Raw genomic sequence first — 23,991 nt, 5'->3', positions numbered from 1 at the left:
TTTTGTATAAAGGAAGGCCCTCGGAAAAGTCATTGAATAACACCAACTTGGTCCAATGCCGAAATGTATGCGACTTTATGTTCTATAATCCAACGTGTCAGCCTTTAGACGTGGTAAGCCCATCATCATTGTCCAACTTGTAGTCCGATAAAGTCACATACGCGATTATTTTAGCGCCCCTAATGTCCTTTTATATCCATGAATCCTTTTCCTTGGTTTGGGCGGTATTCTCATAAGCCCATGCTTCTTGGACTGTGAGTATTGGAGGGTTGTGTGTACTAAAACAATTGTCTAGAAGACATGCTGGTCGGGCTGGTAGCGGCTTAAGCTGGCCTAGGTTCCATCGTTCAATTGGTTCTCTATTGGTAGACTTATCCAAGGAAGTATAATTGGTTCAGCCGGTATGAGTCAATGTGAACTCTGAATTATTATATAAGCTAGAGGCGTATGGATGGATCTATGGATGACATCCTAACTGCGCTAGCGCCTTTAGCCCTGCAGTGGTAATTCCATTAGTGATATATGACTATATGTAATTTTTGGATACTATATAAATATGGTAGGAATTAGACTTCCGCAAAGCCCAACTTTGGGCCGAAGGTCCGGGCTCGAATATTTGTACCCAGCTCTGGTAATTCTTACTAGATAATATACGGACGTCGAAAGCGATTGGATTTTTCTTACCAATACATCCTTCTACACGGACGACACCATATCCAATATTTACATTAACCCTAATATAGGTAGGAGAGAACAGCCTTTTTTGACGTTTATCTCGCCTTTGTCTTATCCTAAACCCTAAGCCCTATATTCAGAGAGGGAAATGGTGGACACGCAAAGCAAAGCCATCGTATTACTTCATTTTGGGATAGTTATATTATCGGTGTCCCACATTCCGCAAACCCTAAGCTAAGTATCGAATTCTGTACTCAGAGTAGAAATAGGGGATTAGGTCATGTCTGTCCAGAGGGAAGAGTCGATGTTCCAGGATCATCCGGCACTTTGATCCCATAGAATCGCCAGAGAGCATCCTGCACCACATTGTAACAAGCCCCGCATCGCACAACCTTCATTGCTCTAAAATCGATCATGGTTGAAGAGGCTCGAGGAAGGTGAAACTTTTGTCTCCCATAATCGATAACTATATCCGCCAGTTCAAGGATCTCCGGCTCAATATCCTCAACCACCGTCTTTGTTCCCTTGCCTTTGATGTTGGCCGAAGATCCCATGAGAGCAAGTTTCTCTAGGGCAGCAAGCCGAGATAATTCTTCTAACAAAGCACCGCCGTTGACCAACATTGCTAGAGTGTCCCCAACAACGCTCTGTGCTAACAGGTTTGGTGGAAGCTTTTGAATAATCGGATGATCAAAGCGATATGGCGCAACGATCCCTAGAGGAAGTTCCAAGTCCACGGTCAAGAGTTTGACCATACCAGCTTCCTGGGGAGGAAGGACATGAATATCCTGATGCAGGATATAGCTGCCGACCATTGCATGTCGCTTGTGTGGCTCTCTCCGTTTTGTGCGGAAAATCCTGTCCAATGCATCTGGATCGATCGCAGTGATTCCGTAGCCAACGCTCATCGGAATAATCGCAATACCGCCCCGTTTCAGAACTTCAAACACCACTCTGGCATCTTCTTCTGGGTTTGGTACTTTAAAGAAAGACATGTTTTTGTTTGTATGGAGGAGTCGGAGTCGATCCTCACTAAGGATCACTTCAGCATCAGGGTTTCATTATACTCATAAAAAGTGGGCTTTATACACAGCGGGTTAAACCCTGTTGAACAAATTGTGTAATATCCGGGGAACCCTAACATATATGTAACACAAAACTGCTATGTCCCAGGTAATCATGTGAATAACAGTGGAAATAATTTGGCTTAATTTCATTCTCGGCAAATTGCACATGAAAGAAATTGTTGGCCGTAGGAAATCCACTGATAGCAATGCCCCCAAAGCCAAATACTCAGGTCACTTAATGCTCAGAGAGGATACGTTAGAAAGGAATTCCCCACGACTGGCACCTTCGTTATCCCTGAGTTGGGATGTAGTCACATTGGATAATTCAGTTGGCCACACTGCATGCCAAGTACCCTGGGCACGGAGAGAATATTCATGTCCCTTTTCGAGGCCTAGAATCGGCAAATGGACAGTTACATCAATGGTGTGACGTGCTTGTATCTCCACGAGATCATCCTCAGAGGCAGGTAGCTTGCGTGATACCATAATAGTAGGAACGGGTAGTTTCCGTTGGTCCATTGTGTCACAAATCTGGAAGACACCAAGAACACCAGCCTGAGGGTCCAATGGAGTACCCCATCTCAGGATGGTAACCGGTGAATCTGCGGCATTGTGAACAGAAACTTTGATTGGCAAAGCAAATGGTTGCTGTGCCTCTCGGATCGGTGCCTGGGGGGCCAAGGTGACCTGCAAGCTCAAGTTTGGCTCCATATTTGTCTTCAAACAGAGACACTTATGTGGTCAGTTTGATACACTATTTTTTTAAAGGGTAAAACAAACAAAATAGAAACAAGAGAGTAGTGTAAGCAAGTTGCTAGTAGTATCGAGATGTTAAGAGGTGGGGTGTCAAAGATCCGGTGAAATACTGTTGGAGAGTCTTATCACGCCTTATATCTGAAAATGCTGATTATTTTGACGATCTCTCATTTGAACCAATTTGTTTTGTTACTTTCACGCCAAGTCGAATGCCCAGAGCACCGTACCGCATTCCTCCGGGCCTCCGAGGAACACTCCTTTCTCGTGGACTTGTGGACTTGGCATAGCGTTGTCTCCCGGACGGGCCATTCACAACACCATCTAAACCCCTACTAATCACAAGGCTATACGTGATATAACCCCTAGTGGCTGACACTAAGCATTGTTTCTGTAGTCAAGACTCCGGCGCCGTCTTGGGTGGTATCTTGGCACTACCTTGGCACCGGACTCCGGTGCCAAATGCATGGCATAGGGCTTGGCATGATGAACGGAAGGGGCTTTCCAGGTTGGTCATTTAGAATGAGATATGAGTTGTTACCAGTAGACAATGTGTGTTGATGCTTTTGGAATACAATGTCTTCATGCCGAACAGATTCTAACAAATGGTGGCTTGCATATATTTATGTTCCATCCGCCCGCAGATTGAACTCATATACTTGATTCCATACCTCGGCCAGGCTATACCTCAAACACAAATGTCCCGCAGGGGCTTGCAGCTTTTAGCGCAGAGCTATTTTTTAATTATCTAGAGCCGATCGTGAGGAGTTACATCGAGCAAGCCCCGCCTCTCCAAACATGATGTGGGATTAAATGCAGCTTCACAAGCCACCAGGCATCTAACCAGGTTAACGTCCAACTTTCAGGGGCGCGGGTTTCCGTCGGGCCAAGACGACATCCACGATGATCTTTCTGAAGATATAGCTATCTCAAGATATTCTTCGACCAGTGACAAGATTGCCCGCAGGTCTCCCGTGTTTGTCCTATGCAAGGTTAGCTGCTGGCGTGAGCAAGTTTTTCATGCGGAAGAGATACCACCCTCTTTCCTTCCCCTGCCGTCCTTCTGGGTAACCCGGGGGGGTGGGATGGACGGCACGCATGAGAGAGGAAACCGCGGCACTCTACTTCGAAACTGTAATATGAGTCCGACGGACTATAAAGAAGTCGATCTTTTCTCGAGAATTGGAGCTTTTTTTATTCAAGCTGCATTCAAAACATCTGAATCTCAACCTTCTCTTATTTACCTGAAAGCATCATGCGTTTTGCTGCCCTTTCCACTGTTCTTTTGGCTCTAGCACAGCATGTGCACGCCTTGCCAGTCGAGACTGATAAAACCTCTGCGCTCGATATCACCCTGAGTCATCTAACTGACACCCGCATCAAGGCTGTTGTAAAGAACTCTGGCAGCGAAGATGTCACATTTGTGCACCTCAACTTTTTCCGTGACACCGCACCCGTCAAGAAAGTCAATGTCTTCAAGAACGGTATCTAACCTCCCCTCTGGATCTCTATTGATACAATACTGACCTGTTATCAGATGCTGAGGTCACTTTTGAGGGAATCAAGCGCCGGTTCGTTCTGAATGGTCTCACCTCGGAGTCCCTCACCTCCCTTGCTGCAGGAGAGACCTTTGAGGATGAATTTGACATTGCCACTACCAGTGACCTGTCTAGTGGAGGCCCATTGACCCTTCGTTCAACTGGCCTAGTTCCCTTAGTCACTGATGGCGCGGTCACTGGCTATCTGCCATACCGTTCCAATGATCTCAAGATTGAGGTTGATGGTGTCAAGGCATCCCGTGTGTTGAAGGCTATCAAGCCGCTTGATCGTCGCGCACTTCAAACATGTAGTGATTCAAGCAAGAAGTCTGCACTTGCCAAGGCTCTCAAGAACACCGTGACTCTCGCAACCGATGCTGCAGAAGCTGCCCTTTCTGGATCTTCTACCAAGTATGTACGTGCCACTTGACTATGAATTAACTATTCTAATAGCATCCAATAGGTTCAGTGAGTACTTCGGGACTACCAGCGCCGCTACACGCAAAGTCGTGGCTGCTCGCCTCAAGGCTGTGGCAAAGGAGGCCGGCTCAAACACTGCCACTAAGTACTACTGCGAGGATACCTTGGGATAGTCAGTGCTTCTCTTCCGTAAAGACTTTATGTGCATATGTGGCTTACAAACTTAATCCAAATAGCTGCGAGACCAATGTCTTGGCTTACACATTGCCATCTCAAAATGTGATCGCCAACTGTGATATCTACTACAGCGACCTTCCAGCATTGACTAGCAAATGCCACAACCAAGATCAAGCAACTACAACCCTCCATGAGTTCACCCACGCTCCAGCAGTATACAGCCCAGGAACCGAAGACAACGGGTACGGATATAGCGCCGCGACAGCCCTCTCTAGCGCAGATGCTGTGCTAAACGCTGACTCGTATGCACTGTATGCCAATGGTTAGTGTTGGAAATTGAGTTGAGCCCCCTTAATGAAAAATGAGCTAACGAGCAAATAGCAATCGCTCTTGGCTGCTAAATAATTAATTCTCCGTACAACTTTTCCGAGGGGAGGGGTAAAGTACGAAGTGCTAGGGCCAATTTGACTTTGGTAGATGTCAAGTTGGATGTTCTGATGAGGCCTGTCAATGAGAGACTAGTTCTCGGAGCACAGTGATGGTGAATGGGGATTAGTTGAGGTAGATTATGAATGAGAATATCCAGTGATAACGCGTGTTCTCGCCTTGATGTAATGCAAATACAGTCAGCTGTTTGGAAGGGCCGTCTTATTTGACAAGTTATACTTACTCGCGTAAATAGCAAGACATTTTTGCGATTTCGAGGGTCCCAAGCCCGGCGGATTCGACGCTATGGTCCTTGAAAATAGACTCGGCTTTCAGATGAAATTTCGGGTATCAATTAATCAATCAAGCAAAGTTCAATTAACCTATTATAGCCTAACTAGTTGCGCATGACTATGTAGGCGCTTTATCCAACTGAGGCAAGAACTCAAAGTCAAACGCCGAGTGAGATCTCTGTCCTAGAGTATATAAATGCTGATCGCGAAGAGTGCCGAATCAGCCTATTCCTATAACCCGTAAACCTGTAAACCCATTAATCTGGTCATCTCCCCGGATTCTGTAGGATATAAACGGGCAGGCTCTGCCACCGTTATCGGTAATTTGTGTTAGCTGCGCGCATTGGCTCATAGGAATTCAATCGAGGTGCATTAGCGTAGTGAAGGTAATTTAGTTTAATTACGAGGGTTAAGGAACCAATGGCGAACACAGGCACCAAAGCAGTGGGTAGGTAGTCTCATGACAGGTGAGATTGATGCATAATTTTGGTGCTAGGTGGCTGAGACAAGAGAAACAGTAAGAAAATGAAAGCCGGCGACTTATTATATGTGACTATCGAGGTGATATTTCTTTTTTGAATTGTTTTTATTCTAATTCAGGAGAGGAGGAGAAGAGGAGATCAAGAAGTAAGCACTAGGCGGACAATGTCGGCAGATGAGTCATCACCGAAACCGGCAACCTTGTGGGATTCACAGAAAAAAAGAAAAAAGAAAAAAAAAGAAATCAGAGCAATTCCTCTCCTACTCAGCCATATAAAGAAATACCAGCGGATTCAACACCGTCCTCTCATATATCATGGCTTCTAGCTTCATTTTGACCCTTTCCGGCCCCGACCGCCCGGGTATTGTCCACGCGGTCACTGCATTCCTTGTGCAGAACAACCTCAACATTATCGATTCGTCGCAATTCGGTGATCCTGCCTCTAAGCGCTTCTTTATGCGGACACAATTTGGGATTGCAAGTGGAGGAGATGAAACCCCCGAACTTGAGAAATTGCGCACTGCATTCGAGCCCACTGCTCAGTCGTTCTCCCTGAACTTCGAGATCAACCCCACTGTGAAGAAGCCCCGCGTGCTGATCATGGTCTCCAAGATTGGCCACTGCCTGAACGACCTGCTATTCCGCCAATCTACCGGTCAGCTGAGCATTGAGGTGCCCCTAATCGTTTCCAACCACCCGGACTTCGCTACCCTTGCAGCCACCTATAATATTCCATTCCACCACCTCCCCGTCACCGCGGATACTAAGGCCCAGCAGGAGGCCCAGATCTTGGAATTGGTGAGCCAACACAATATTGATTTGATTGTGCTGGCCCGGTATATGCAGGTGTTGTCCCCGACCCTTTGTACCGCCATGTCCGGTCGCATCATCAACATCCACCACAGCTTCCTGCCCTCTTTCAAGGGTGCCAAGCCCTACCATCAAGCCTACGACCGCGGTGTGAAAATCATCGGTGCCACTGCCCATTTCGTCACCAGTGACCTGGATGAAGGCCCGATCATCGAACAGAATGTTGTTCGGGTCAATCACGGCATGAGCCCCAAGGAGTTGACTCATGCCGGCAGCAATGTGGAGAGCAATGTCCTCGCCACGGCTGTCAAGTACGTGACAGAGCGTCGTGTGATCTTGAACGGCCACAAGACTGTTGTCTTTAACTGACCTTCTACTCAAGTCTGATTCTTGTATATTATAATAATAAAAACAAGTCCATAACTCGAATACATATTTGAACCGTTTAGATTTAAAATTCTAGATTTGCTTTTTGTTCTGTCAGCTGCGGGGAAGACCCCGAGATAAAACTCAACATCTGAAAGATTCCATCCACACACACCAAAATGACTTATACCGTGGCTCCGCATCTCAAATACTTCACCATCCCGCTCACGGACTTTGTGGCCGCTCGACCTGAATTTGAAGGGTTTGGTGTTGGCGCGTACGTTTTCTCCCATGCTGATCCCACCCCGCGCGTCCTTCTTCTTCAGCGCGCATTGACGGACTCAATGCCTGGCTGCTGGGAGGGCCCCGGAGGCGCATGTGAACTGGAAACCGACAAAACGTTACTCGATTCTCTTGTGCGTGAAACGCTAGAAGAAAGTGGATTGCGTGTTTCTAGCATTATCGACCTCGTTGCGGTGGATTGCTGGGAGCATCATCGCCGTAGTGGCGGCAAAATCCGGATTGTCAAGTACTCGTTCGTTGTCGAGGTTCAAGAGGCGTTGCGATGGTCAGGAGGGAAACACCAACCGGTGCCAACACTCCAAATACCTGTTCAACTCGAGCCACTGGAGCACCAGCAGTTCGACTGGGCGATAAAAGAGGACGTTCTGCTTTCTATTCGGTCACCCAACGGTCGATACAGATTCCCATTGCCCTTAATTGGCCACCAAGCACCTAATATCCTCCGGGCTTTTGAATTGGTTGAAGAATGGGGGAGCAAGGAATCAATGGCCTGAACTTGCTCAGTAATGTTTTTAATGAGTGTTCATATTGAAAAAAAGTGACACGTCGGCCCCTTTTCTTTCTAGTTGTCTCGATTTGTTTATTACTAGAGCACATCAAGTAAAACGGGCGCAACCGCCCTAAACGGTAAGATTACGAAAGGAAGATATATCAGTTGTAACGGACGTTATTTTATACACGAAGAAAATCTTCCATATCGAGAAACCCTACGTCCGCGCCCACTCGGATGGGTTGGTTATTTTGCCCCAGCAGAACCCGAACTGGATTTTGAGGACCTAGGCGGGACTTCCCCAGGCATCGGCTTGCGAGCCCACACTCTTCTGCTGCACTGGTGGTCAGTTCTGGCCGATGAAGAACTCGAGCGGATGAACAGATCAGAACTTACGCTTTGTGATACGCATGGTAGTATGGGTTCTTGAGTTCACTGCGTATCTTGGCACAGTATACATGGACTTGCTCCTTAGTCCACGGCTCAGGGTCACCGAATTTCGTTAGCAGCCACATGCACCACCCCTCCATACCAGACATCCAGTGTTGGCAATTAACCACACCTGCCTCCTTGAACTTTTGGTCTTTGGGCCATGGCCCGATTGGCCATTTGTAGATCTTTTCGTGCACGTCCACAAATCCAGCGTTCTGGATGCTCTCCGACATGGTGAGGACAATGTCGCATGAGCGCCCAGCGCGGTCACCGCATGTCTGCATAAGTGGACCCCATGAGGACAAGGCGCTATCGGCTGGGAGAGTCCCATCATCACTTGTGATGAAAGGCCCGACCTCGATCTGCTCGATCCACCCACCAGGGGCCATTTTCCTGTTTTGTCAGACCTTTTATAGCGGAGAGGCTCCAGGGCTGGTTGAGGGCTTACTCAAAACACTGCTGGTAAACAAGGTCCCACTCAGAAGAGTCGAATGATCCGATCATATTGCGCATGTGAATTAGATCAAATTGTTCGCGCCACATCCAGTCTTGCAGCACATCATCAACCTCAATGACGCAATTGGGCGGCATCCAGGTGACCGGAGGTGGGAAAAGATCAACGCCTCGGACAGTAGCATTCGGGAACATATCGGCGACATCTCTAGGAATGATGAGTACCTCATAAATAAGCCCTAAAACTAGGGACAGACGTACATGGCCCAAGTACCCTTTCCAGTTCCGATATCAAGAACCTGTAGCGGGCGTTCTCTGTCAGTGCCGATGGGTGACCGAAACAGTGGATTGGCTCGATCTGAGTCCATGATGAGATCCACGAGATGCCTGCGGTATTGGTTAAGAGGCGTGTTCTGGACTTGGGGGCTTGAGATATGTACCCTGCCTCATAAGTCTCAAATTGTTGCTCATCAGATGGAATACTAAAATAAATTAGTAAGGTTTATATTGTGTAACGTTTTACATACCAATATTCTTTGTTTGACAGCGATTGATATCTATAGGAAATATGAGGTTAAGATAAATAGATCCAATACGAAGCTCTTACCGCCTCCCATTGTCCATCAAACCACGATAAATTGACGACCCAATCGAGGTGGTCTCCCTAATGACGCGTAAGAACATATGACTTATAAATTATCTGCAAACTCACGACTGCCAGTCATCGGGGCTATAAGCGCATTCAGGGGCGTACAAGTCTGGATCCACAGCGATGGCCTCCATGATTGTCTCTTTTAAAAATAAAACTAAAAATAAAAATAAGGCTGAGTAAGGAAAACCAATATACAATATTGTATGGGACCTCGTGGAACAGGGAGAGAGAAGAGAATAATAGTTAAAGCCCTGGAGAGACCTCGGGATCAAGGTTAATATTAATAACCCGTGAACCTTTTTGACTTTTCCCGCAAGGAGATGGCTGATTGGCTGCGGAAACGGCACCTTACCTTTCAAGGCTTGCCCAACTCCGTCAACCTTGGAATTTGAAACCTTGGCGTTGTCATTCCCCACACGGAAGAACCATCAGCTTTCCGCTGGGTTTACTATTGGCTGATTACATTATTCACGTACTGTCCGTACTACCTAGGTAGTACTACGTTTGTACTATAATTCATAACGTATACGGAGTACTGACAGGTCAAATTCAAAAGTACATCCCTTGGAACTCCTACTCCGCACACTGTTCATGAATATACGTATTACCATGTAGGCGTCTTCGACTATTTGGTAACTTATTATCGATCGGGCTGCGGGAACCCTTGAAATGACTATAGCCTTGTCTAGTCCCAAAGTACTTTGAACGCCGCCGGGTCAGATGACAAGATATGAGTTATGCTATTCTCCTGCAGCCTAGGGCTTTGCGGCAAAGCATGGACCCTGCCATAAAGATAGCATTAGGAGGCTTATGCATTTACTCCGTACCATGTGCAAGTCAAGTCAGTTCCTTCGGTGTTGAGGTACCCGTTTTCGAGCGGTGTGCAGGGCAAGTATTGTGAAGGGACGGGGTATTGTGTAACCTCTTTATAACCTTCGTGGATTAATATTTATATTTAAAACATGTTGACCTAAAGACTGGGTAAGCCTAAAGAAAATATTGACCGGGAACGGTGGCTGAAGGTAAACCATCAACTCTCGATCAACTAGTTCACATTTTAGAAAACACTCGGGGAATACATCTAGATGTTCTGGATGATAAGCATACTTGAACCCCTCTGCGCCGCCTGCTTTATTGGGGATGATGAAATTTTCGCCTGGGCTTTTAGAGGCATCCCATTCCACGCAGTATTTGGACAGTAGGCTTTCTTCTAGAGGCGCCTCGAGCTCAGGGCTGATTTTTAGTTCCAAGGGAATGGCAAAGACCTATAATTCGTTTGGAAAGCCCGGGATATTCTGAAATGACCGCTTCCGGCTTTCTGGGGACCATGCCGTTGATCCTAGGGTTAACAACGTACCTCAAGTGCAGGCACTAGTTAAGTAAAGTGAGAGAGCGAAGAAAACCTTGCAAATGATTGAATACCAAGGCATGAATGTCAGGTTCCCTTTTTTTGTTGTGTGTTTGGCAATTGTCAAGTCACACCTATGGGGTACACTATCCTCCACACTGAATTCTACCGAGAGCGCGCGCAACCTGGAATGCTGGCAGTTGGCTTGGGCTCGCATATACGTATGTCTATCAGGGGCAGTAGGTTGCCTCGCAATTGGACTAGGCGCCGCGGATGTCACTTTACCATTGGTAGGTAACTGGGGAAACATTGCTCAAAGTCCCAGAAACCATCAATATACGCCTCGTTGGAGCAGCGAAGACTGGTATCGCGGGCAAAGATGTCATTTTATACAACTTGCAAGTGCTGCATCCAATCTCTCTATCTTAGGTTTAGGGCTTGGTGTGGATTAGACTCGAAACGGATGGAAATTAGGAGATAATTGCTGGAAGCGTATATTTGCTATGGAACGATCACGGGAAGGAAATTGGAGGAAGACGGGGTGGCTGTGTCGTTTTGAAAGGAAGCCTTGAAAGGAACAGGCTGCTTCGCCTGAGGAAGTTATATTGCCAGCGTGAATCAAGTACGGAGTAAATATCTGGTCATCAATCACATTTTGAGTGAACAAAATTAGAATGAGTGCTGTCGTCTATTGAGCGAATAAGCCCTTTTGAGTATTTTAACTCGTAACAGAATTTAGTTTTGTCTACCGAGATACTTGCCCCGCGCCTCAAGAGGTCCGGGAGTCAGTCATCCGGGCCCATGTATCTGACCCTCTTCGATTCATCAGCTTGACACGATTTCTGAGGATAGTACCAATATATAACGGGGTCTACACTAAGTACAACGCAATTAGTATTTTGTACAAGTTTGACTTCATATTGATGGTACTTTCCGTAATACTTTCATGGTTTATAGAGGCCGAGCAGACAGCGATAATTGGATATTATGGAACACGCCACAAGCCTTTGAGATTCACACGCTTATGGCAGAAATTTAGAGCTACTGCGGTTATTGGTCGATGATGTCGACGTTTCTTTCCTTTCCCCGTCATGATGGCAAAGAACAACCAAGTGAGATAGGTTGAAGTTATGACTACAGATCCTGGCGTCAGAGCATGTTAGATAAAATTCCACTGAGCTGCTGGGATTTGCTGGAAAGACTGTGACAATACATTGATAGAAATATCCAAAAAGAATGTTTGTTGGAACCAGTGAGGGTCTGTGAGAGGTGACATGATTTCCGCGGGAACACCACGAGGGAGGCAACGAACCTTCGCTTCGTCCTATCCGCGATAATAAATTTGGGAAGTTATTCCACAGCGCTATACGTATCATACTGCGTTAGTAGTGTGTGACACTAGCTACTATGAGGAAGGAGAACACTATTAATGGAAAGCCGAGGTGCAGTGTTGGGTGAAATATAAGACATATATGTGGTCGGCTATTCGAGAATTAACCCTAGTTATGTTATGGTGATTATTATGGAGTAGAGCCGAAATAAAAAAACTTGATTCAACCATCTTACTGCGTTGTATAGCACTGCTTTGTTGTTGATAGCTGATCTTGACACTAACTTTGTTTCAGACTGAAATCTACCAGCGCTCTAAATATCTTCCACTTTCTTCTCTTCTGTTTCAGACATGTGATGCGGTTCGTATGGCACCTCGTCCCACATGTCACTTGCTCCAGGAATAAAAACTGCCCAGGCTAGGATCCAATACACTGCCCCGGAGACAATGAACCCCGAAAAGTAGTTGACGTTATAAATGTATCTGGCACCCATAGGAACATCGACACCAATGGCGCCAGCAAAACCAACAATATTGATCAAGATACCGAATATGTAGGCGACATAACCGTACCAAGAAACACCAAAGGTTCCGTAATAAGTGCCACCCTGTTGGGCGCTATACAGGGATTGGACGTCAAGAAAGCCCTTACGGACTAGATAGTAGTCACTAGCCATGACCCCTGCGATAGAGGAAAGAAACACTGAATACGCAGAGAGGTATAGGGTGAATTTACTCGAAGATTCAACCAAGGTCCACTGGAGTAGGTGATTAGTATTCGTGCCACTAGTAGGGGGGTTTCGGGTTACTCACAGGACACATAGCAAGACCGATCGCCGCACAGAGATATCCTCCCCGTCGAATTGTGCAAAACCGAGGGAGAAGAGCGGTGAGATTCGTACCAGCTGACACGGAGTTGGCTGCAATGTTAGTCCCTAGCTGTGCCAGGGCAAATCCAGCTGCGATAACAAAGATCCCAAATCGCTCGGCAGAGTTTGCATCCTGTAAAAACATACCGAGAAGGGTAAGAGGGTTCCAAACTGCTTGGCCGAAAATAACGCTAGATGATGAAGAAACGATGATGCCGATGAACGATGTGACCGCAAATCCAACAGGAATTGTGATCAGCTGGGGCCAGAGTGCGTCCTTGGGATCGTGAGCATATCTCGTGAAATCAGGATTGTTGATAACCAGAGCAGCAAAGTTTGCAATACAGCTCATAATACTTTTCAAAAATGCCCATGCTAAATCACTGCCATGAGCCTGGTAGGACTGGTCAATTATCGGTCCAAGTCCGTGGGCACGAGCAATTGCCCAACCAAAGAATGCAATAGCACACGCTGGGGAAAAGTATGCCTTGACCGTAAAGAGGTGTCGGACCTTGTAAATAGGAAACCAAAGAGCCGGCAAGGACAGCAACCAGAAAAACAGGAAGCTTACGAACTGCTTAGTGGTTACCCCGGATGAAGTGGGAATCGAATTTGGTAGATTGTTGTAGCTCGGCCAGATGGCAGCAATCATCAACGTCACGCATTCACCTGAAATTTTGAAATGATTAGTTCATTCATTGGTGAGAGTCGTCCTCAAAAATACCTCACCTCCTAGATATGTCTTTTATGCGGGATATAGTTAGAAATGGACGCAGATGTAGAGATAATTTGCATACCTGTACACCATACCAAATTATAGCCATCGCTGCTCGGTTGATAATTGGCCATAACGAACCCCAAATCCCGAATGAAGCTCGATTAGCCACCGCAAAAGGAATACGATAGATGGTAGCAATTCGGCCCAACATGTAAACAAAAACGGCTGACACAGTATAACCAATCCAAACGCAAAGCCACGACTGCCACCAAGACAATCCGTCGACTATCATTGAAGATGAAATCATCCATGTGTTCTGTATAATAGGGTGAGATACATCAGTATATGCCTAAAAGTGCAAGGAATGACCGAAGAGGAGTTTTGTCTTGAGGATCTGACCATGCGGTATCAATGCAAACCTACCACATTTAAGGAATCCGCAATCCAAAATGCAACAAAATTGAGCCATCCCCATTGACGGCGTTCTGGATCAACTGAACGCAAAATCGGAAGCCGAGTGTGTCAGCTAAGTAAAGATCAATGGTGAATGAATGGCATTGACGTTTCTTCATGAAGGCAAGATCATGATTTCAAATATGGAACGTCCCAGGGATATGTTGGCCATAGTCTTACCTGGGCGAAGATCATCGTTTATCAACATCAGCTGTGCCGTTGACAATCCCGGCTCGACAGGTACCTGGGCCTTCCTGAGCCAAAATGTCAACTGACCTAGAGTCATGGTGATGACCAAATGACTTTGATGATAATATCAAGCCGTTGAAACGTATCCAAGATGGTTTTGATAACCAAATCAAACGGGGACTAAGTGTATAACTTAGAGACGACTGAAAGATAGTGGGCTGGTCACGAAAAAAAGGAAGTGGAGGATGTTGGCCTGATGTACTTAAGGGGGAAAAGTTGATCTATGGAGAAAACCCCAATCCGCATTAGGTAGATTTGGATGTATATCAGCTTTGCCGACGAGCATCCAAACCCATGCCGTGTGAACTCTAACCCCGCATCTGGTCGACCTGGTGTGTCGTTATCCACTTACCCCAAAGTGTATGAAGGCGTGCGGTTTTAGGTAACACGCTATTCAATAAGTTTTCTCCGAAGCGGAATCCGCTTTCTTTAACATTTTAACTTAAATTTATCCTTACTGTGTATTCACCAATTCAATTATATACGGAGACGGATTTTGAGGATGGTGGAAGAACAAATGACTACTGTGTCTTTGAGGTAGCTCAAACTAATCTCGAACCATTCGTTGAGCACAGGGGTCTTTTCCTTCGTCCTTTGTAATATCAAAGTGTCGGTTAGCCCTCTTCCAGTTACTAAGTACAAGTCAGATGGTTACGTTAGGCGTGCAATATCAGCCTTAGGGCTTCACATCTCAGGCCAAGGAAGCGAGAGAAACGGGGATATGTATTAGGAAGGGAATTATCCAGATAAACCGAAAATGTGACTTACTAGGTAGATATGAAGGCCGAAGAACCAGATATCGTAATAGCCAAAAACTTATTCCTGCCACACCCTCAAATCCTCGTTTGAGAATGGAATCATCTGTGGTGTGAGGTCTGGGGCCCTATGGAATGTTTTGTCAAAAGGCCACATTGGACGGGGGATGCGTTGATGCCCGAGGCGCTGTAGATCTTGGTCAACGCCCCCAGGAGTCAAACCAAGCATCCAGTCTGCCGCTATATCAAACAACTCTGGTTCAAGATAGCCAATCTTGACTATGACGATGTCTGCCGTACGCGGACTAAGGCCAAGACCGATAAAATCACTCTCATGGTGATACGGCTTGCGTAGTTTGGTGACGATCGTAAACACACTTCCAACCTGCAGAACTGCTTCAATTTCAGCATCGCGATCCCCATACCGGATAGCATGAACGCGTCCAGTCATGGTGATGGGCCCAGCATGTAGATTGTCCACTTGTGCCCCAGCCGTGATAGTAACAATAGCACCGATACCAGCCTTGATTATAATGTCAATTGCCTGAGGTCCAGGAATACTAGCATAAATCACAGATAGATTGGATTCTTTCCAAAACTCAGGTCGCTTTAGTAATTGATCCAATCCAAAGGTCACGTCGCCCGACCCACCAGCGGTAGGATTATCTCCTGAATCTGAGATGAAGAAGGGCCTATTTAAAGATACCAGTGCGTTGTCAATGCATTCGGAGAAAGAGCCGGTCGGTGCAACAAAATGGAAGTCGGCATGGACACGCCAGAACAAAGATGCAAGTCGCTCGGCCCCTTTAGCGACAGTAGCCCTATCCCACCCAGTGACCATTACCACAGCATGATTTCGTGGCTCATCTGCCCACGCATAGCCAACCCATATGGCTGCATCAAGGACCTCATCTATCGATTCAATTTCGGCAACGAGCGAATACAGACTTTTTGCCGGTTCGTTGCGAGTCGAAGTCTGCTCTCCCGGCAGCAAGATGGGAACTGGGACCCATGCTTTCAGGGGTCTATTTCCTCTCCAAGTGTCGGATCGCGATGTCAAAACATTGACAAGATTGCGACATGCCCGTTCTTTTGTTTCCAGTTCATCCTCGTGAGGTGCCATGCGATAACAAGTGATCAAGTCAGTCTGGTGGGCCAGCTCCTTGGACACATTTCCATGCAAATCCATGGATGCCGAGACCAAAACATCTGGTCCAATAACTGTTCGAATGCGCCGGAGAAGCTCTGACTCCACGTCTTCCATACCCTCAACACACATTGCGCCATGAATATCGTACCATAATCCGTCGATAGGGTTTGAAGCGACCATGCCAGCCAACCGCTCCAAAATTTCCCTAGAAAGTTGTTCGAAATCAGCTCGTACCACGACTCCACCCGGAAGCGCATGACCTATGAGCGCACCCTTCCAATCTGCGATATTCGCTAGTGGAGTGCCATGATGTAGAAAAGCGTACTTCTCAATCACTTCCCCGCCACGGCGCGGGTGAAACGCCCCGCCCAGCGTTCGAGCGGGGGTAAAGGTCGAGGTCTCACAAGCAAGTCCTGCTATTGCGATAACTGGTCGTTGAGACATTCTTCTCGAAGGGTGTAAGAATGGTGGAAAAAGTGCACGGATGGTGAGGGTGGGAAGATCAAAGGAATGTGGTTGCAGCCCTGAAGGCTTCCTAGGTTTTGACTTCAGATCTTTTCACTCGTTCTCCCCGCCCCGGTAACAACACCATTCTGAAGAGTTATTACCTAGGTACATACCAATATTGATGTATGTGGATGAGGCAAATGATTAAAATACATATAATAATATAAAGACCTGGCCACCTCCTACAGAATAGGTATTTGGTATTTGGGCTCAGGCCTAACACTACCAATCAGGTGACCCCCCCCTCCCCGCCCACAGGCAGTCGCACGTACAAAAGCCCTTTTTCCCCAACACCCATTCCCCATTCCCGTACTCCATACAAGCTAGCTACAAACCAGCCAATAAAAGGCCATGATTCCAGCTGTTCCACAAAGGCGAATCCTAGAGATTGCGTGTTTCAATCAAGAATCGGCCGTGATTGCTGCAGGAGCAGGAGCGGACCGCATCGAGTGAGTATTATACGGCTCCCGACATCCATGGACGCATTAGCAGCGAATTTCGTGTTCATGTTCTTGTCTTTCCATTGCGAAAGAACCTTCCATTAACTCGCCTAAGGCTATGTAAAGACTACCATCTCGGTGGGCTATCGGCCGACACAGATATTCTCCAAAAATTGAAATCACAGCTTACGATACCAATCTACACGATGGTTCGCCCACACGCTGAAGGATTCTATTACGAAGAATTTGACTTTGAGGTTATGAAACAAACACTCAATTCTCTCAAGTCCTGCGGGGCCGACGGTTTCGTCTTCGGGATTCTGAATCGATCTTCAAAACAGACTTGTGATCCCAATGTGTCGTGGGTCGATGTATCCCGTAACAAGGAGCTTGTCCAACTAGCTGACGGGCTCCCCTGCACATTTCATCGTGCCTTTGATGTCATTCCTGAATCCCACTGGGATAACGCATTGTCCGACATCATGGAGTGTGGCTTTACATCGATTTTAACCAATGGTGGCCCTTCAGGAACACGAGCAATGGAATGCGTTGACCAGCTGAATACTCTAGTACATTACAAAATGCAACTTCAAGGAGAAAGCAAACTTCAGAGCAACAGAGTTCCAGAAATCATTGTTGGAGGCAATGTGAGGGCATCGAACATAGGGTTGCTTCACAACATTACCGGTGCCTCGGCCTTCCATTCTGCTGCTCTTGTAGACACACAAGAGGTGGCATCGGCAACTGAGGTATTTAAAATGAAAGATGAGATAACGCGGGGATAGTATGTAGATAGAAAGGCGAAATAATACATCTACTTAATCTGTCGCACTCATAGCCTCGGATGTAGAACATATATCCGACGACCATTATTGAACCAGAGTTATATATTACCTACTCATTTTGTTGAGTCAGTTCAATATGCGGCCTGATCTTATATTATTCTGGCCGGGCATTCCTGAGGAGTGGATATAATAGATACAGACTTACAGAGCCTCCACGCGAACAATGGGAGACTATACTGGGGACGGCAAGAATCGAGATTGGCGAAAGCATTTGCGTTTTGTAATGCTATTTTCTATGAAGAGTCAGTGAAACACAGTAGAAACCTTAATCAGTTCCAATTTAATTCTTATTCCCAATGCATTCAGTGTAGAAGTATTTAACAATTCCCTCTCAGACTCAGAGCGCAAAAGAAAGATGTAAAAATAAATACTTAGGAGTCGATTGATCGGACACAATGGATAGTTCTTTGCAGTTTTCGACTACATTGTGCTTTCATATCATCACCAAGCTAGTCATTTCATCATCTATACGGACCGAAGTCATATGTTTGATGATCATTGGCATGGCGCCACTATCTACCTAGTCAGAAACCCCACATAATTGTGACTCATTCGGATCCCAGTTTATATGTATCTCACTCGCCCATCGAAAGAAGAAAAGCTTCACCACTTGGAAAACGAAAATAAAATCCTCCGATTCATCCTTTACCACTTTTCTGGTAATGTTATCTAGCTCTTCCAAGGTCGTTTTCTTTACTAACATGATGTAGTTGGACGGCCTTTTGCTATGGCTTCCGGGTCAGCGAAAACCTGCTTTGCCACCTCATCCCCATACGAAGAAAAGATTGGTTACTATCGCGCCATCCGCCATGGTAATCAGATCTTCGTTTCTGGAACGACAGCGGTTGATCCGACTTCTCCCTCTAATGCGCCGCGAATTCTTCACCCAGAAGATGCAAAGCAACAGACATGCGTTGCTCTAGAGGAGAGTATCCGTGCTATCCAAGGTCTTGGTGGTAGGGGCGTTCAGGATATAGTTCGCGTCAAAATGTTTGTCAGTCGCCATGAAGACTGTGAGGCCGTGGGACAGGGATTTAGTAAGATATTGGGCAAGGATAAGTCTCATGCGGGTGGTATTATAGGAGCTGCTGCCACAATGATTGTGGTTAATGGCGGTTTTATAAACAAGGAGATGCTTGTTGAGGTTGAAGTAGACGCTATTGTGGAGCAGGTTTGAATTGAAACTCCATCTTATGTATTAGGAAAGGTCTAGAGAGACGTAAATATAACTGGCAGAATAGAAAGAGAAAGAAAACAGGCTGATTAGGCGAGAAAACCATTGTTACTGACGACGATACCCATGTTCATTAGTGCTTAACGTACATACGTAATTAGGAAAGATATGGAAATTGAAGGCCAGATGAGTGAAATTTGAACTTGCATGATTTGTAAGCGAAAGCGAAAGCGGGAGCCCTGGAGCCCTGGATCCCTGGAGGTCCCGAGGTCCAACATTGGAATGTTGTCGATTAAGTCATGCATGTTTTCAATTAAGAAATCGATCGACTTCGGGGCTCGGGACTCGGGACTTCGGATGTGTTTATTATTACCTGTACTGTAACCGGTTGAGTTAATCTAACAATTCCGAACCGAGTACGGAGTAGTAGTGGGGTTACTTATCTTATCTGCAAACATTTATACCTTTCTACAGAGTAATTAAGATTAACTTCTCATGCCTGTTTTCTTTATACAGAGCTAGACCAATAAAAGATAATGTTACCATGCATAGTTCTACGATTCTAGAAATTTATAAAACGAGTAATCTGTACATTGTTTTCTCAATCTGATGGCTCTCTCATAAAAGTATGGAGTATTCACTCCCAGTTCGACAACGGAAGAATCTATTTCGTATCTGCCCTGGCAGGAGTCAAGTGCTCCAAATGCTCATATACTCTCTTAGCTTTCCCATCAAGGACTTCTTGGACGTACGACTCCAGGCTAATCCATTCGGCGTCTGGATACAATTCCTTGGTGGTAAGATACCCCAAGTACTTGGCGTACGTTGGTGTATTGTCTCCACGAACACAACAGGAGTACCAGTATTGATACTGACAAAGTGTGACAAATTCAGCCGAGTCTGCGCTTGGATTTGTTGCCTCGATCTCAGAAATGCTGGACCTAATAGCATCGACAGGGACCTATTGAACCATAAGCTTTCCATGTAACATAGTATGTATACGGAGGTCACTCACAAATTTGCGTTCCATTTTCTCACCGCTGAGACTTTCCAACAAGTCATATAACTGATTGTGTGTCCTGACTTCATTGTAGGCCAAAACCATCCGGTTCACAGTCCGAGGGTCAACAATGATCCGGGCAACATACTTCCCGATGTCTCTGACGTCTGTAATAGCAAAAGGAACATTACCTTCGCCCGCTATGCCGTCCATCGTTTCCATAACGGCATAATCGATGCGACCAGAAGGGAGGCGAGGCAAGGTGACCTGATACCACCAACCTACGTCGATGACGGTGTACGGAAGATTGAGTTTCTTTGCGTAGTTGAGCACGTCCTCTTTCTGTGATGGCTGTTAGTATACTCTTAACAGTAAATTCTTAAGACAAATTACCATATCTCTCAATCGCAGCCCCCCTTCGGAGGTGCAACGGTTGCGAAAAAGCACGGCAAATATCGTTTGACACCAACGGATTTGGATGCATCCATGAGTGGGATTTCATCCATGAGGTTACCACCATAGATAGTGGATATCACAATATCTACTCCCGCAAGTGCCTTTTCCAATTCTTCGGTAGGTCCATTTAGATCAGCAGCCACAATCTCCACCCCTCTCTTTGCCAGCTCGATGACTGCTGGCTTTTGAAGAGAGGACGGTCTCGTGAGACTCGTGACTTTCTAGTGTTGATATCAGTACGGTAACCACAATGTAGAACGGAAAGGGGTTCCGAACAAATTCCGGTGATTTGGACTCGAGAAGAGCCTTCACAATGACGCTGCCCGTCTGCCCAGTTGCGCCAAGGACCGCCACATGAGTGATATTGGATGACATGACGAAGTATACGAAGTGCTCCGGGACTTTGTAAAAGAGAACTGTATACCGGAATACGGTGGGCGCTATCCAGATTTATAGTTGTCTGGAATAGAACAGGTATAATGAATTATTCTTGAAGCATTTGAAAGCATTCCAAATCAAGTACACGCCAGTATTGATTTCAAAGCCTTGAAAATCAATTTATTGGTAATCATAGTGCGTTGCGAGTTAGTGAAAAAGGGCGCTTATTGCTGTGCCCGGAGGAACTACTCTAAATGGCCTACCTAACATTTGTTCCGGTATCGGGAGGGTAGAGCAAAGCAAAGACCACTATGTTGTACTGGAACAGTGGTCTGACCTGGCTTGGCCTAATTCTCTCTTATCACTCCGATCTCAATATCAGTGCCGGTTATTATGGTAATCAGTACAAAGTTGTATACCGCCTAGCCTTCAAACTGTTACATAAATGTCTAAATTTGGCATAGTAAGTGACTAATAAATTAGTTAGCTAGGTCTATGTATGTTATTTAAAAGGGCTCTAATTATTCTAGGATTCATATGAGTAAGATAAACCCAAAGTTACAGAATGTTGAGGTTCTAGCATAAATTCTTGATACGTGGTCCTTTTTTTTTCAAATTGCTTGTCGCACTTTTATATAAATTAGGTACAATTGGCATTAATCATAGAGCGATCTAATCACACTTAAATCATACATTAGGAACTATTATTTAGTTTTGACTATGTTTGATGGTTGTTAAAATGGATAACGTGAATTATCTCTAATTGGGGCGCAGCAACGCCAGGTATACAGTGGTCTTGGGCGCTTGGCGCGATTATTGTTTGGTTATCCGATAGCTATCGATAAGGCGTTTGAGCACACCGACGTATCAAGCCAAAAATTACCCTTCTGAATAGGAACTGCCATCAACACGCTAGAGGAGTTTTGTCACGGGGGCTTTAGGTCTTTTGGGTGTCTTATAGCACAACTAGGTGAACGTTTGGTAGACAGTGTAGCTAAGATGCAGGCGGTGTAATAGGTTGGTCTCAAGGGGTACTTTTGCGTAGTCACTTCCCATTGCTTATTCCAAGGTGTTGATATTCAATTGGCAGAACCCACACAAAAGTTCATATTAAGCTTCTTGCCTAGTGAAATCCTCGCTCGTGTTATTTTAATTACTGTGCATATCTATATCATAAATTTGTCATAGGTTTCTGTCAGAAAATAAAAAGGACAAATCAGTTACCAAACGGACTGCGCCTACATAGTGGGGCATTTATACCTCCAAATTACTCATCATCGTGCCACTGTGGTTTTCATTTATACAATGTTGCAGTTTATACCATTACTATTCTCGAAGAGCTTTGTTAATTTGATTTTCAATGAGAAGTTGCTCCTCACTGGTTTATCTACATACAATGAGGTACTTTCATGGTATTGTCAGGAGAGGACTACGTTGAAGTGCATGGTGCAAGAGATGCTTGATTGATGAGTTGTAAGAAGCCAATTTACAATGATTGGGAAGTTTGATAAGTATAAAACATTTAAAATTCCTTAGTTCTCCAAACAAGTTGCTCACTATGTTAGACAGCAACTGGACCGACTGGGAACGTCGAGGAGGGGATATGGCATTGGTGCACTAAAGAACCAGTTAGCATGTATGGCACCACTTTTGAAGTCTTCACACTCACTTGTGCGGACTCCATAGGAGGCCGGGTAATCAATTGAGCTATGCAATACTTCCTGTAGCAGGAATCATGGTTAACCGCCAACCCCCAAGGTCTGGTTAAAATCAAGAAAGTCAGAAATACATACCCAGTTGTTGAACATCACAACATCTCCTTCCCCATAATCGGGAATCAAGATATTCTTCGGCTTGCAGATTCGATCGAGGATATTGTTCAGCCAGACTCGAACTTCGTCGTTGTCTTCGACGACACGTTCTTCGGCGTCCGGCCCAGATTTAAAGTACAGTTTTTGAACAACATCAGGCAGGATTTGGAAAGACCGGGCACCAGTGACTGGATTCACCCAGACCATTGGGAACTTGAAAACCTTTTCCGGTACCCAGGCCGGTAGTTTATCCAGGGGCACAGTTTCCCCGCCAGGAGCCATACCCAGCCCACTATTCCGGATTTTACGAGTCCCCGACCAGACGTAAGGCTGAGGAGCCGGTGCCCAATGGCTATTGTCAGCAGTGATTTTCTCCTCGTCTGTCAGCATTTCATAAATCTGCGCACTATCAATGAATGCAGTCAATCCGGGCTTTGCTGTCATTGTCTGGCCAGAACCGTCATCCCACCGAATGGTCAGATCGGGGCCTTTGGGGGCCCTGACGCAGTGAAGCGTGGTGACTCGTGAAGGGTTGGATCCATATATCACACCATCAAAATGGAAGGCACCAAACCGTGTTTGCCTGTTCTCGAGATCCTCTGTGGTAAGGGGATCTACGTGAGCATCGAAGTGTGTTGTTGAGCGGGCGGTGATTCCTTTCAATCCATAATGGTCATCTCCTTGATATCCTTGGCCAACTATGGTGACACCCACGGAACCCGGGATTGTGTTGAACCTCGACTACATGGGGTATGATATTTTAGTAAAAAAGGATATTGCTTTTTGACGAGGTTGGATAAAATACTTACACCAAGTACTCCAATGGTCTCATCGGTTACATCCTTGGTGTCGAAGCCATGCACACCCTCTGCATCGGGATCCAGACGGTGCACAAATTCGAATTGCTTCAGGGGAATTAGGCCAGCTTGTCCTTTGACTACCACTACCTTATGAGTGTAGATGGCATTGCGGACGACTTCAAAGTCTTGATCACTCAAGTTGTTTAAATCAATACCAGTGATTGTAGCGCCAAACTATATGATAATCAGTACGAAATACATGTCAGATTATATTTTGACCGTCTTGAATAAAAAAGAACTCACATTTGCATCGGACTGCGCACCCTGAGACAAGGGCATCACTTTAACTTGAAATTCCTGCGCAGAAGACAT

At 45.8% G+C, this 23,991-nt stretch overlaps 12 protein-coding genes across 12 annotated transcripts; 5 read left to right on the top strand and 7 right to left on the bottom strand.

Annotated features, from left to right (window-relative positions):
- Positions 1 to 953: 953 nt before the first annotated feature.
- Positions 954 to 1,670, bottom strand: N7487_003542 (uncharacterized protein; the record flags this gene model as incomplete). Its single annotated transcript, XM_056871289.1, has 1 exon — positions 954 to 1,670. The coding sequence occupies one exon, from the start codon at positions 1,668 to 1,670 to the stop codon at positions 954 to 956; it is 717 nt and encodes a 238-aa protein (XP_056729009.1).
- Positions 1,671 to 1,973: 303 nt separating this feature from the next.
- N7487_003541 (uncharacterized protein) lies at positions 1,974 to 2,453 on the bottom strand (the record flags this gene model as incomplete). Its single annotated transcript, XM_056871288.1, has 1 exon — positions 1,974 to 2,453. The coding sequence occupies one exon, from the start codon at positions 2,451 to 2,453 to the stop codon at positions 1,974 to 1,976; it is 480 nt and encodes a 159-aa protein (XP_056729008.1).
- A 1,297-nt stretch (positions 2,454 to 3,750) lies between these two features.
- On the top strand, positions 3,751 to 4,957 carry mep20 (uncharacterized protein; the record flags this gene model as incomplete). Its single annotated transcript, XM_056871287.1, has 4 exons — positions 3,751 to 3,979; positions 4,033 to 4,444; positions 4,497 to 4,625; positions 4,690 to 4,957. The coding sequence occupies 4 exons, from the start codon at positions 3,751 to 3,753 to the stop codon at positions 4,955 to 4,957; spliced, it is 1,038 nt and encodes a 345-aa protein (XP_056729007.1).
- A 1,188-nt stretch (positions 4,958 to 6,145) lies between these two features.
- Positions 6,146 to 7,009, top strand: N7487_003539 (formyltetrahydrofolate deformylase; the record flags this gene model as incomplete). The annotated part of the gene is made up of 1 exon (XM_056871286.1): positions 6,146 to 7,009. The coding sequence occupies one exon, from the start codon at positions 6,146 to 6,148 to the stop codon at positions 7,007 to 7,009; it is 864 nt and encodes a 287-aa protein (XP_056729006.1).
- A 176-nt stretch (positions 7,010 to 7,185) lies between these two features.
- Positions 7,186 to 7,803, top strand: N7487_003538 (NUDIX hydrolase; the record flags this gene model as incomplete). The annotated part of the gene is made up of 1 exon (XM_056871285.1): positions 7,186 to 7,803. The coding sequence occupies one exon, from the start codon at positions 7,186 to 7,188 to the stop codon at positions 7,801 to 7,803; it is 618 nt and encodes a 205-aa protein (XP_056729005.1).
- Positions 7,804 to 8,045: 242 nt separating this feature from the next.
- Positions 8,046 to 9,467, bottom strand: N7487_003537 (class I SAM-dependent methyltransferase; the record flags this gene model as incomplete). Its single annotated transcript, XM_056871284.1, has 6 exons — positions 8,046 to 8,133; positions 8,196 to 8,624; positions 8,680 to 8,892; positions 8,946 to 9,071; positions 9,125 to 9,166; positions 9,397 to 9,467. The coding sequence occupies 6 exons, from the start codon at positions 9,465 to 9,467 to the stop codon at positions 8,046 to 8,048; spliced, it is 969 nt and encodes a 322-aa protein (XP_056729004.1).
- Positions 9,468 to 12,328: 2,861 nt separating this feature from the next.
- Positions 12,329 to 14,340, bottom strand: N7487_003536 (nucleobase cation symporter-1 family protein; the record flags this gene model as incomplete). Its single annotated transcript, XM_056871283.1, has 6 exons — positions 12,329 to 12,772; positions 12,828 to 13,552; positions 13,613 to 13,625; positions 13,681 to 13,917; positions 14,025 to 14,086; positions 14,235 to 14,340. 6 exons carry the CDS (start codon positions 14,338 to 14,340, stop codon positions 12,329 to 12,331), a joined length of 1,587 nt encoding a protein of 528 aa, XP_056729003.1.
- A 779-nt stretch (positions 14,341 to 15,119) lies between these two features.
- On the bottom strand, positions 15,120 to 16,652 carry N7487_003535 (M81 family metallopeptidase; the record flags this gene model as incomplete). Its single annotated transcript, XM_056871282.1, has 1 exon — positions 15,120 to 16,652. One exon carries the CDS (start codon positions 16,650 to 16,652, stop codon positions 15,120 to 15,122), a length of 1,533 nt encoding a protein of 510 aa, XP_056729002.1.
- A 709-nt stretch (positions 16,653 to 17,361) lies between these two features.
- N7487_003534 (copper homeostasis protein CutC) lies at positions 17,362 to 17,940 on the top strand (the record flags this gene model as incomplete). The annotated part of the gene is made up of 1 exon (XM_056871281.1): positions 17,362 to 17,940. The coding sequence occupies one exon, from the start codon at positions 17,362 to 17,364 to the stop codon at positions 17,938 to 17,940; it is 579 nt and encodes a 192-aa protein (XP_056729001.1).
- Positions 17,941 to 18,727: 787 nt separating this feature from the next.
- N7487_003533 (YjgH family protein) lies at positions 18,728 to 19,177 on the top strand (the record flags this gene model as incomplete). The annotated part of the gene is made up of 1 exon (XM_056871280.1): positions 18,728 to 19,177. One exon carries the CDS (start codon positions 18,728 to 18,730, stop codon positions 19,175 to 19,177), a length of 450 nt encoding a protein of 149 aa, XP_056729000.1.
- Positions 19,178 to 19,838: 661 nt separating this feature from the next.
- N7487_003532 (uncharacterized protein) lies at positions 19,839 to 21,005 on the bottom strand (the record flags this gene model as incomplete). Its single annotated transcript, XM_056871279.1, has 4 exons — positions 19,839 to 20,135; positions 20,190 to 20,516; positions 20,606 to 20,851; positions 20,907 to 21,005. The coding sequence occupies 4 exons, from the start codon at positions 21,003 to 21,005 to the stop codon at positions 19,839 to 19,841; spliced, it is 969 nt and encodes a 322-aa protein (XP_056728999.1).
- Positions 21,006 to 22,569: 1,564 nt separating this feature from the next.
- On the bottom strand, positions 22,570 to 23,958 carry N7487_003531 (TauD/TfdA dioxygenase family protein; the record flags this gene model as incomplete). The annotated part of the gene is made up of 5 exons (XM_056871278.1): positions 22,570 to 22,625; positions 22,678 to 22,729; positions 22,802 to 23,560; positions 23,629 to 23,853; positions 23,923 to 23,958. 5 exons carry the CDS (start codon positions 23,956 to 23,958, stop codon positions 22,570 to 22,572), a joined length of 1,128 nt encoding a protein of 375 aa, XP_056728998.1.
- Positions 23,959 to 23,991: the final 33 nt, after the last annotated feature.

This window comes from Penicillium crustosum, assembly GCF_028827405.1.
Source record: "Penicillium crustosum strain IBT 35664 chromosome Unknown utg000002l_segment0_segment0, whole genome shotgun sequence".
Lineage (NCBI taxonomy): Eukaryota > Fungi > Ascomycota > Eurotiomycetes > Eurotiales > Aspergillaceae > Penicillium > Penicillium crustosum.
Note: the sequence above shows the minus strand (reverse complement) of the source record. Positions and strands in the feature narration are given on the sequence as shown.